Genomic DNA, 11,998 nt, shown 5'->3' on the forward strand with positions numbered 1-11,998 from the left:
AGACAGAAAGTCATCTCCATCCTACTAGACTTTTCTCTATTCTTCCCGGGGCGCTGGGGGCTACGCTTCTACCAGCTCCTGCTCTGCGCGTGCCCCACCCTGAAGGGCATTGAGTATGTGAAGCCTCTTTGAGGGCACCTGCCGGGGACCTGGCCGAGGGCCTGAGGGTCTCACGTGGAAGAGCTTTGTTCATGTTCTTGTGTATGTTTCTGATGCCTCTGGGTCCTCGGTGTAGGATGGCTTGGTGACAATCACGCCACTTTCCAATCCAGGACAGACCACAGCTCACCTATGCGGTTCCTGCTGAATGTGAGGGGTCATCAGAAATGATCTCAGTGACTTCCAAGAAGAAAACTCTGTGATTCTGTGATTGGGAGCTAACCCACCGTTGCTGCTATAAAACCCCGCCCAATATCTCTAACACCCCTCCCAGGGAGGGTAGGGGTCTGCATGTGACCCTGATCTCGAGTCTGGACTCTGTGAGGCTCCTTGGCCGCTGGAGCGCAGCAGAGGGGGTGCCCATGCCTCAGGACGCTGGCAGCTGTCATCCCCTGTCTCCTAGACTCTCGCCAGCACAACGCGAGGTAGCCCAGCAGCCACGTGCAGGGCCACCTCGAACCGCCTGGTTGATGGCCCAAGCGGGAGCCACCAGCAACAGCCCCCGACATGCTGAACCAGTGAGCCCTCAGATGACCACAGCCCAGCGTCAGTCACCCTCGGCCTCTGCCCAGAGAGCGAGACAAGCTGCCCCGCTGAGCTCGGATCAAATTGCAGATTTGCCAGCAACATAGTGTTGTTTTAAGCCACCAAGTTTTAGGTGGTTTGTTACTGAGCAACAGGGAATCAGAAGACCCGTCTAGCCCCGGGGAGCCTGACCCTCTCTCTCGGGGCCTCCACAGTGTCCAGTGTCCTGTCGAAAATACGGAGCTCTGGCTTCCCCCTCCCCCAGTCCCACTATGCCTCGCTAATATTTACAAATCAAGCAGCTGCGTGGCCCTTTTGCAAAATAGGCAGTGTTTGCTGTCATTTCTAGGAATAATGAGAGAAGGAGGGGACAAAAAGACGCAGCTTTTGAGAAACGTCTTTCCCTTGCTCTGACAAGCAGCTCCTGTGCAGACCTGGCCCGAGAGCTCGGGAGCAGGCCACGTCCCTCACGGGCACCCGGTTAGCTGGAGCAGGTCCTCAGTGTCAGCGCAGTTCTCTGTGACCTTGGGGGTCTCTGACAGCGTGACACAGTAGCCCAGCTTAGGTTCAAAGGACTTCTCCGCAATGTGTTCTGTGCACGTGTGAGGCTGTTTCACTTCTCCCTTCGCTATATAACCCCCCAGTGTGGGGACTTCTGCCGACTGGCTGCGTCCACGCCGGCTCTTTCTGTCGCTCGCACCCGGGCTGTGGCCCTGATGTTCTCTGGATTGGTGGCTGAAGTTCCTCTTGCTCTCTGAGTATCTCTTCAAAGGTGATCTCTCGAATTTCTCTTCATCCCAACATACAAGAGGATCGGGGTGGTTATTGAGCCAATGGTGGCTAATGGTTTCTCTCACATGCTGACCTTCCCTCCACCCTGGATGCTCTCATTGCTCACCATTATCAGACTGACAGGGAAACAAATAAGCAGGCCCAGCTTTGCCCTAATATGAAAAAAAATTTGCAAAGAACAGTGTTTTCCTATCTCTCATAGACATAGTAGCCAGAAAACAATTAGGAGAAAACTGAGACTTCTCATTTTCCCTTTCCATTAAAATAGCCTCAGCAGAGGTAAAATTCATTGGGATTTGGGGGGGGGGGGCGGCTAAACAAAAGTCCCACAGATAGGGTGGCTTTGGAGTTTTCTAACCACCCAGGTTTCCTTCAGTTTGTTTCTTTTTCTCCCCCCGTAAAGGAGGACCTAAAGCAGTTAGCGCTCGGAGCCTGAAAAGACGCATTTTCCTCTGTCTTGATGTAGGAATAAGCTCATCGCTGCCCCAGTCCAACCGCAGAAATGACGAGTGGACTCGCATCCATCTCCCACAGCCGCGTCCCCGCGAGCGCCCTTGTCTGCGCCAGACACAAGGCAGGTCGTGAGGCGCTCACGCGTCTCGAAGAATCGGCCAAGCTGCGTGTTAAAAGCAGTAAATGTGGGCAACTGCTTTGACTGAACGATCCATAGCAGGACTGCACAGAGGCACAGCTACAAAGATATTCCATCAAAGTATTGTTCTGAGCAGCAAATAACCTGAATATCCAACAACGAAATCAATTAAAATGAGGGTACATAAAGCTATGTCGCTGTGAACAAATGACGTGGCAGGTGACAGAAAGATGGCCAAGAAATGTTACCAAGTGAATACAGCAGATGACGAAAACTTATATACAGTTTTGCTCATTTTATTTTATACACACACACACAGAGGAAAAGTTCTAGGAGAAGATAAACAGAGGTATAAAAATGATTACATCACAGTGGGATTATAGATGTTTTAATATCTTCCTTTTGCTTATAATTTTTTATACACAAATGTATTTCTTTTGTTAAAATAGGTGTAGCAATAAAAAATATTCTAAGCTAATAAGTTTCCATCAGAGTTATTCCCCATCGGGCTGCCTGGGGCAAGTTTCAGGTGCTGCGATCTCACAGGCCGCCCCTGCGGGCCACTTTTCGGTTTGCTTTGAGGGTCTGGAAATTTGGGATTTGGACCACCCCAGGGAGCAGACAACAGTCGGCGACGTCCAGGGACAGAGGGTGGAAGCTGGAAATGCCCAGACCCCACCAAGGCCCCTTCAGTGACCTGAACTGCCTCAAGCCTCAGTTAAAATGTTACAACTTACGCCCTTGTTTACTTCCTTCCTGACATCTCCTAACACTCTCCATTACTTTATCCATGTGAAAATTTACTTTCTGTTGTTTTGTTTTCCCTCACTAGATGACAAACTCCCTGGGCAGGGACCAGACCTAGCTCCCCTCTGTGTCCCCAGGGCCAGGAACAGGTCCTGGCCCACAGCAGGTGCTCCCAAAATACCTACGGGATGACAAATGCTCAAGGAATCGGGAAAAAATGGCTTTCTGGGGAGGTGAGAGGCAAGAGCAGGAAACAGGATGGAGGGGGAAGGAGAATGAAAAGCAAACTAAAGGTAACTAAAGGTTCGTTGGAACCACAAGCCGCCAGGAGCAAAGGGAGGGAAGGAACACGAGGCCGCCGGGCTAAGCTTGGTCTGCAGGGCGCCCCGGCAGCTGGAGCTCTGCCGGGTGGGAAGTGACGGTCAGCCTAGACCTGCTGTTCTTAGGGGGTCAAACCAAATTATTAATAAAGAGTCTCTGTTGCCCTGCAGAGCAGGGAGCTGAGGAAGACACAGGAGGTGGAGGCAGGAACTCTTGCCAGGACTGCTGTTCAGTGAGGGGGGAACGGTAACCCCAGCTCTTCTCCCCAGTGTTACTTGTAGTCAGTCCACACACTGGGTATCCCACAGGCCCGTCTCCTCCGCCCGGAAGCTGAGGTCCGGGGTCTTGGTGAGCAGGGAGTGAGCGCTGTCCAGCTGCCCGGTCTGCAGGGCCTGGGTGTCCAGCACATCCTCAGGGAGCCCCCAGCACCCTTCCCCTTGGACAGGTTCTTCCTGATTCGCAGGTTGGAAAACACCAGGCTCTGGAGTCCCATTTGCTCTTCTTCTTGCCGGGCTCCCCACTGCTGCCCCCTCCCCCCTTGCCGTGCTTGCCCAGCGCCTTCTTGTCCCCGCTCCCCTTCTTTGTGGCTTCCACATCCCTGTACCCCAGAGCATCCTCGGCGCCGCCGCCTTCGTGGGAGGCATCCCCTGTGCCCTTCTTCAGCTTCCCATCCTGGCTCCCCATGTTGCAATCCCGCCACTGCGCCGCCGCACCCTCCTCGCCCAGGGCCCGGGCCTCGGGAGTCTCCCGGGCAAGTCAGGCCGCGCGGCCAGGCTCTGGCAGGAGAGGCCCACGCCATCTGCGGCAGCTTTGCAGAATGCGCGGCAGCTTTGCAGAATGGGCGGCAGCTTTGCAGAATGCCCGGCAGCTGCTATCGCTGGCGCTCCAGCTGCGGCTCAGGGCCAGCAGGGCGTGAACATGCTCAGTGCAGCGCGCGGCGCCCTCCAATGGCCAACCCCCCCCCAACCGCCGCAGCCTGTAGCTGTCACAGCCCCCTGGGCCCCCGCTGGACTCCTCATGGTACCTGAGCAAGAAAAACCTTTCTGAATCGAATGCATCGTCCCCGCCCGAAGAACTCAGCAGCTGGAGGATGCACTGCGAACTTCAAAGCTCCTGCACCTGCCACAAGAAAACAGAAGAAAATTTTACACGGGGCGGGGGGGACTTGAAGCCAAATTCTGGTTTAGAGAGGGGCCATCATATCACGACCGCATTCACAATCCGTGCCTGCCTCTGCATGGCCCTTCAGTAAAGATTTGTGCCATGAATGGATTGTTCTGTTTCTTAAATAATTGATCATCCCCCTGAACGCTGTTAATGCGCTTGAACATATGGTTTAGGAGGGGTTACTCCACATGGTGCTGCTTTTATGTTGCACGCAGACCACGGTTGTCAAGAGAGGACGTTAGCTGTCATTTCCAAAGTTGGTTTATGGAAGTTTTTTTTTGTTTTTTTTTTTTGACAGAAAAAGGAGAAATGGGGGAAGCAGAAAATACAGAGATTAGAGTTGATTAAAATGCTAATCTCCAAATTCTATGTGTTTTCCATGTGAATTAAAGAACATTTGTATTCAAAAGGATATAGTATAACTACCAGGAGGTCCAACTCATCAATATTAAATATGTCACTATTGTGGCTGCCTATAAAAAGGGGGGAAAAAAACAGAAAGGAAACACCCTTGTCACAAACACACAGAATCAGGTGTTCTGCTATAAACCACCACTTTCCCAAGCAAACCCCTCCAGGCATAGCTTGTTCCATAACAGAGTTGCTTAACACTTTGGCCCCAATATTAGGATAAACACTTTTCCTGTACATTTTGTAACCATTGCAATTATGTATTTAATTAAATATTTTTAAAGTATTTTTAAAACATCATTGATATCTAAAGAAGCTTTGAGCAGTAAACCAACATTAAAGTGACAGTAATATTATAAATTTTAGAGGTATTTAAGTTAGAAGTTCATTGTTAACCACTTTGCAAATATGGGTAGCTATCCAACTTGTTAGTATTTCTAAGAAACCCAGAGGAGGGAAAAGTACTACATATTGCACCATGCAATTTCAATGTGGCAAGCCAATGTCTGGTATTCCTTTGCATATAATGAACCAGCATTTTAAACCTCCCTCAAGATCTTTATCAAAAACAAAACAAACAGTTGGTCCCATGAGTCTTTGATTACCAGGGTTTTTTTCAAACTCACTAACAATGAACTATCTGAAAAATAAATTAATAAAACTATTTCATTTACAATGGCACCATAAAGAATAAAATACCGAGGAAAAATTTTACAAAGGAGGTGAAATATCTGTACACTGAATATTATAAAACATTAACAACAAAAATTAGATACAAATACATGGAAAGATATAACAGAATTATCATGGAATTCTCTATTTCATGATACATTGACATAATTTATTTCTGTTCTTCATCCAGAAGAGCAGATCTTTCAAGCATCATCAGAGACAGGGTAAAATTCACCAGGCATGCTCATTTCCCAGAAAAACATATTTTTTAGGCACTCCCACCTTAAAATTAATTGTTCAATGAAAACACCACTACTAATTTAGAGCTATATCAAGCTTTATTTGTCCGTGCCAGTATTGCTTTGTGAATAAAATCCTGTCATGGCCGGGCGCGGTGGCTCACGCCTGTAATCCTAGCACTCTGGGAGGCCGAGGTGGGCGGATCGTTTGAGCTTAGGAGTTCGAGACCAGCCTGAGCAAGAGCGAGACCCCATCTCTACTAAAAATAGAAAGAAATTATATGGACAGCTAAAAATATATATAGAAAAAAAAATTAGCTGGGCATGGTGGTGCATGCCTGTAGTGGGAGGCTGAGACAGGAGGATCCCTTGAGCTCAGGAGTTTGAGGTTGCTGTGAGCTAGGCTGACGCCACGGCACTCACTCTAGCCTGGGCAACAGAGTGAGACTCTGTCTCAAAAAAAAAAAAAAAAATCCTGTCATTAAGCTTTAGTTCCATAGAATCTAATATTCTGAAAGGCCTACCTTCTAATGGTGAAGCTCTTTAATATTCATAAATCTCACTTGGGGACACAGAGAGAAAGGGCCATCGACAAATCAGGACAGGGGTCCTCGCCATACAGCGAGCCTGCTGGTCCCTCTTGGACCTGTCAGCCTCCGACCTGGGAGAGAATGAATTTCCATTGGTCATGAGCCCCCGGTTCATGGGGTTTTGTCGCAGCAGCTGGAATGAGCTAGGAGGGGCCAGAAGCACGGGCATGGTAGGCTCACAAGCACATTTCCATTTATTTTAAATAACTTTATTTGAGGTCAAAGAAAATGTTTTAACATAAAATTTCTGTTTTCTCTTTATGATAAATACAGGGTAAAACATGGGAAAAGGTACTGTATAGAAATAAATAGGGATATAAAAATATTTATTCCAAATTATATCCATGTCAAATTTGTAGTTTTTTTTTTTTTTTTTCAAGTAGAAATGCTACTTTTTCTGAAACACTTTTAGATTTTTCATAGTTCCAGCAGACCTTGGTGTCTGAAAAAAGAAAAAAAAAATCAAATGAGAGTCTGTCAGTCTTGCTGGTGGCTGAGTCAGGAGGGGTGGCAGAAAGAGATGGACCCAGGACCACACTGGGCTCTTGTGGGAGGCTGGGCTGAACTGGCCAGTGACAGTCACAGGGGAGAAGGAAATTTCCCTGAACTTAAGGTCACCCTGAGGGGTAGAATATAGGGACCTTGTCCCTGCCCTACCAGGACCTAGTTCTAGCAGCCACTTTCCTCCTTTGTTTGCAGAAAAGTGATGGCTTTTCACACTTGCTAGTGAGGGACATGCTCAGTGTCAACCCCCACACTCAGAGACAGACGGATGCAGGGGCAGAGGCCCCTTGCAGAAAAACAGGCCCTCTTATAACTCCACGTCCCAGACTTTCAGGGAAGGGTGGGCGGCTGTGGGCAGAGCCCTGGCTGCGAGAGCCAGCAGGGACCTCGGACTCATCCACGTCCAGTCCCCCTTGGACTGACAAGGAGAGCGTGGTGCCCAAGGGCTGAGAGTCCACTAAAGCCACATGACCTGTTACTGACAACCCCGGAACGAGAACCCAGGCCTCTGACGCTTTCCACACTGTTTGGAAGGAGGAGAGAAAGGGTCCAATGGAGAAATGAACAAGTCACTGGAGGCTGTGGGTCACCCTGGCTGGGACAGGGATCAGGATGTAGAAACAGTAAAAGTATTTTCCTAGAGAGGGTCGGCAAAGAAAGGAAGAAGGAAGATTTCCAATGGAATTACACAGAGAGAGCAGGGACTCTTGCCTGGACTTGCAGAGGTAGAAACGGGAATGAAATGCAGAGAGAGCAGATGCCTCAGCACCCCATGGTCTGTGAGGATTGATGTCCTACCCTGTGCAACTACTTCCGCACTGATGTCACTTTAGGGTCCCTTGAGTGTCCTTCAGCTAGTGTCAGCTCAAATGAGTCCACGATGCTTGGACACTGATTCCCTGGATACTGCACCCCCGTCACACAGCCCTGCACCTCTGGGGCTGGACACAAATCTCACAAGGCCAGTGCAGGTCTCCTGCCTGAGACCAGGTTCTACATTCCTTTAGGTCAGGAGCCAAGGATGTGCTCACTTTGAACTGTTCTCATTCAGAGGTTGCAGTGAGTCACGGCGGGGACCATTGCTAGGGAGCTATGGGTTCCCAAGGGTGGAAAAGAAGGAAAACACTTGAGTCCTGGCAGGTGCATTCCAGGCACCTGGCTGGCCTTGCAAAGTCAATGATCAACTTGACCATCGAGACCAGACGGATGTTACAGCGGCTGTTGGAGGGAACACACGTGGCAGAGAAAGAGCAGCCGGAGACGACCTGTCACCTCGCACAGAGAGCAGCAGGAGTGCGTGCGTGTGAGACCGCAGGTGGGGTTACCTCTGCACCCGCAGCTGCAGGCCTGGGACACTGCACGCCACTCTCCACTTGCTCAACAGCAACTTTCTCTTCCTCTTCCTCAGTTTCACGGCACTCGGGCCAGCGAGCAGGGGAAAGACTGTCTGCGCCAGCCGGGGGAGTCTTGGCTGGGCTCCTGGGAATCCAAAAACTGGAAGACAGACCAGAGGGAAGAGCAGAGGCTTAGATGATACAAGTTACCAGGACACGAGTCTGCGATTCACGACCTGTGAGCACTGAGCCCTTCACAGGAGCCCTCCCCAAGGGGCCAGACTGGGGCTCCTGACCGCTCATGACTCTCATGGAGTCCTGGGTACCTGGGGCTTGTCACCTCTCACATGAGGGCATCGTCCGACAGAGGAGCCCCAGGCAGCCCCACAGGCTCCAGGGGGAGATGGAGAGGGACAGAGAGCAAGGAGGGGCAGGACAGGATGTGGGGGCTGGCAGCTCTGTGGTAAGACAGTCTGAGCAGAAGTGGGTCCTTCTGAGAAGGAAACTGAGGACACGGCCCTGCCATGCCTGCCGGTGACCAACTAGGTGGGACGGTCACAGGGCAAACTGATTTGGACAGTTCACAAAAAAGGTTGTCCTTTATTTCAAAAAGAGGATTAAAGAACTGGAAGAAAACCTGGATATGTCGGGAGACTGACCTGTGGGTGGGCCCAGGAGCAACATTGTTAAAAAAAAATCCACGTGAAATCGCTATGTAAGTGACAAATCACCGCAAGATAGAAGGATTAGATATGACATGGTCACAGTTTTAGTTGAACAATTGGTACTGAATTAGCCACTTTGGAAATTGTGTTAATGATCACATAAACAATTAAATATAGATATTATGTTTCAGGGCTCTCAGGTGTGTGAAGTGAAATGTGAAGACCTAAGAAGACAGGTGACATAGCCACGGTGAACAACCAAGAAGTGTCATGCCAGGACCTGAGGGCAGGTCTGAGCCAAAACCCAAGACCTTGCTCTTCTCACAATGGGAGAGCACCGTGGATTTCCACCTGGCCCTGAGTGAGCATGGAGGGGCCCCACTATCCCTTCCCCGCCCCCCGGCATGGTGACAGCAACCCCCACTTCAGAGCCTCCTGCTCCCCTGTCCTGCCCACCTGGGAGGATTAGCCACTGGTGCCCAGAGTCAGAGCTGGCTGCGAGGATCCAGGGCTCGCAGGGGAGGCTCCATGTGGCGAAGCCACAGCCACGACCCCACTGCTGGTCCAGCGGCAGCCGCAGACAGTCGCTCACCAGGGTGCTTGGCTGCAGCTGTGTGTTTGCAGCTTGCACCTGTGACACGCAGGGGCTCAAGTCTCCACTCCAAGGCCCTTGGGGACAGGCCTCCTGCGTGGGGGCTGAAAGCAGAAGAGGCTTCAGTGGGAGCAATCCTAGTGCTCTCTTTGCTACGTCCTCCCAGAACACCCATCTCTCATGTCCCTGCGGGTCAGTGAGACCACCCAGTGACCGTGGCAACACAGAAAGACATGGAGTATATGAAGATGTCACCTGTCAGGTGTGTGCCTGGGGAAGCAGAGATCCCAGGTGCCCGGGCTGGCAGAGAAACGGTCAGGGGCTGGGCAGACGGCAAAGCTCCCAGACCCACCTCCCCTCTGTGCGGAAAACTCTGCCCAAGCACCTGACGGGAAGCAACCATGTCTCCAGGGTCGGCCTGCAGGGACATCACTCAGCCCAGGCAGAGGACTGAGCCCAGCGAGGCCACCTGGGACGCCAGTGAGACTGACCAGCTTTATCAGGGGAGGACTCACCCGCTCCCTCCAGAACAGAGCCGACCTCATGCTCGGCAGACAGGGAGGCGGCGCTTCTGATTGGCTCTTGGCATTCAGACAGGTCAGCACCACCAGGAGGGAAATCCTGCTCCATCAGTGCCTGTGACAGTCCTTCAGTCCCTGCGTCCTCCTGCAGTTCACTGGGCACACTGGGGAGAGGAAGAACCAAAGATGAAGGCAGGACGGATGAGACCCCTGAGCACCCCGCGGGGACTGATGGGTATCAGAAGGTGGGTGTCTAATGACGTGTGGCCTCCCTTCGCAAAGGAGGCAGGACACCTCTGCCTCTGCCTTGGGCACAGCTCGGCTGCCTTGAGCATGGGGGTGACAGACAGAGAGAGACAGAGAGAGAAATATAGAGAGACAGAGACCACACGGCAGTGCAAAGTGCCCTGAGAAGATGAGGAGCTAAGGAGGAAGAGACCCCAGATGCCCTGTCAGGTGCAGACAGGACACACAGCACACAAGGACCCATAAAACCCTGGGTCACCCCTGTGCACAGATTATGGTGAATTTCACACACAGAAGGGCAGGGAACACGGGGCCTGAGGCGCTATACACTCTCTGAGATCTTGTGTGTTCTAGGTCTCGTGTTTCAAACTTGTGACATGGGAGACTGGGCTGGTGACGTTCCTTGCGAGGACATTCCCGTCAACAACCCTAGGCCACAGTGTAGACAGCAGACATGCACGCCCTGCCAGTCACAGCCTCACACAGGAGAACCCGGGATCTATCGAAGCCATGACGCCGCTGAGACTGGTCAGTTCTCTTGGTCAGACTCACGCTACTAGTGCCACGAAGGAGACGGACCACGGGGGAGGTGACGCCCTTGCTGCAGGGCTCTGCCAGCTCCAGGCAGTGAATGTGTCAGTACAACCAGTCGGCTGGGTTTGCCTCGAGTGTGAAATCTTGGTGACTTTGGCCTCACGTTCTGTCCTTAGACACCACCCTGCCCTGCCATGTCCTACCCTTGCTTCTAGCCCCTGATAATTCATTGTCACCTGGAGGCCAGTGAGTTTAGATCTTCTTTGTCTTCCTCATCTTCATAGTTCTCTGCAAACAAATTCAGAAATGTCCAGAGATTAAATAGTGCCATTCCCACCATGACGCACGCTGAGGCCCATCTGGGCCTGGAGACAGATGACCCGTGTGACCTCGGACATCCTTAGAGAGCTGTGCCCGTCTTGTCTGCGGACGGTGACGCAGTGGGGAGGGACGACATGCTGATCCGTCCTGTAAAATGCCCCCAACGTGGTGGATCATTGTCATGGTGAGCTCTGAATTTTACTGTGAAAAGTTAAAACCTATTTCGGTCTCAAGATCACTAGATGTTTGCATGGTTTCTAACGGATTTCTCGGCTACGTGCCCTGTCTCTCTAGAAGGAGGCTCGGGGCTCTCTGTCCCCTCACAATTGTCAAAGGGACACTGCTCTGGCTAGATCAGCCCCAAACAGTGAGAGCTGTTCTCCCATCTGCAAGTGCGTCCCGGGCATCTGCTCATCCAAGAGTCACAGCTACCAAGCGGCACATTATGTGACCAATCACAAATGAGGGAAGAGACGTCCCCGCAGGATAAATCCACCCTCACCTCCAGCTATGACGGCCAGTGCACAGGCAAGAGCTCGAGGGACTGTCACTCTAGTGCAGGGCTCGTTGCTCTCTAACACTATGCCTCCTGCCCCAGAGGCCACATTCCACAGGGATGACAGTGGCAGTTGGAAGGCCACGACCTCCCACCCAGTGAATTTCCCTTCTCTGTTCCCATCCAGACCCTACTGACTCTGACAGGGCCACAAATTTGACATAGACACCAGGACAGCAGGGAGACGTATGAATGGAGGTTGAGGTCTCTGGTGACCCGGCACCTGGGAGCAGCTCAGAGTCCCCAGGGCTGTGGCCACTCACCTGGGCTGAGCCAGTGGGCGAGGCCCTCTGCCAGCCTGTGCCCCCTGCCCGCCTGCACCCCTCCGCCAGGTGCTCTCGGCGGCCCTGCCCCTGGACGTCCTCAGGGTGATGGTGGGTGAGGACGGCCTCGAGATGCCCCTGAGGATGGAGGAAGCCTCGCTCCCTTTCCGTAGCAGGCGGCGGAGCTGGGTCGCCTCCCGCGCCTGCACCTGGAGGAGGAAGTCCAAGTCACTAAGGGGGGACAAAA

The 11,998-nt window shown here is 51.9% G+C and overlaps 1 protein-coding gene across 2 annotated transcripts in view; it reads right to left on the reverse strand.

Moving 5' to 3' along the window:
* The window catches only part of LOC138398241 (uncharacterized), a 167,044-nt gene extending 157,061 nt beyond the window's left edge, over positions 1-9,983 (reverse strand). For both annotated transcript variants that reach the window (XM_069492560.1, XM_069492559.1), the window contains exons 1-3: positions 9,826-9,983; positions 9,175-9,414; positions 8,045-8,213 (exon numbers count right to left, since the gene is read on the reverse strand). In XM_069492560.1, coding sequence (XP_069348661.1) covers positions 8,045-8,213; positions 9,175-9,414; positions 9,826-9,940 — 524 coding nt within the window. In that variant the 5' untranslated portion in view covers positions 9,941-9,983. The remainder of the gene's footprint in view (positions 1-8,044; positions 8,214-9,174; positions 9,415-9,825) is intronic.
* Positions 9,984-11,998: the final 2,015 nt, after the last annotated feature.

This window comes from Eulemur rufifrons, chromosome 17 (genome assembly GCF_041146395.1).
Source record: "Eulemur rufifrons isolate Redbay chromosome 17, OSU_ERuf_1, whole genome shotgun sequence".
Classification (NCBI taxonomy): Eukaryota; Metazoa; Chordata; class Mammalia; order Primates; family Lemuridae; genus Eulemur; species Eulemur rufifrons.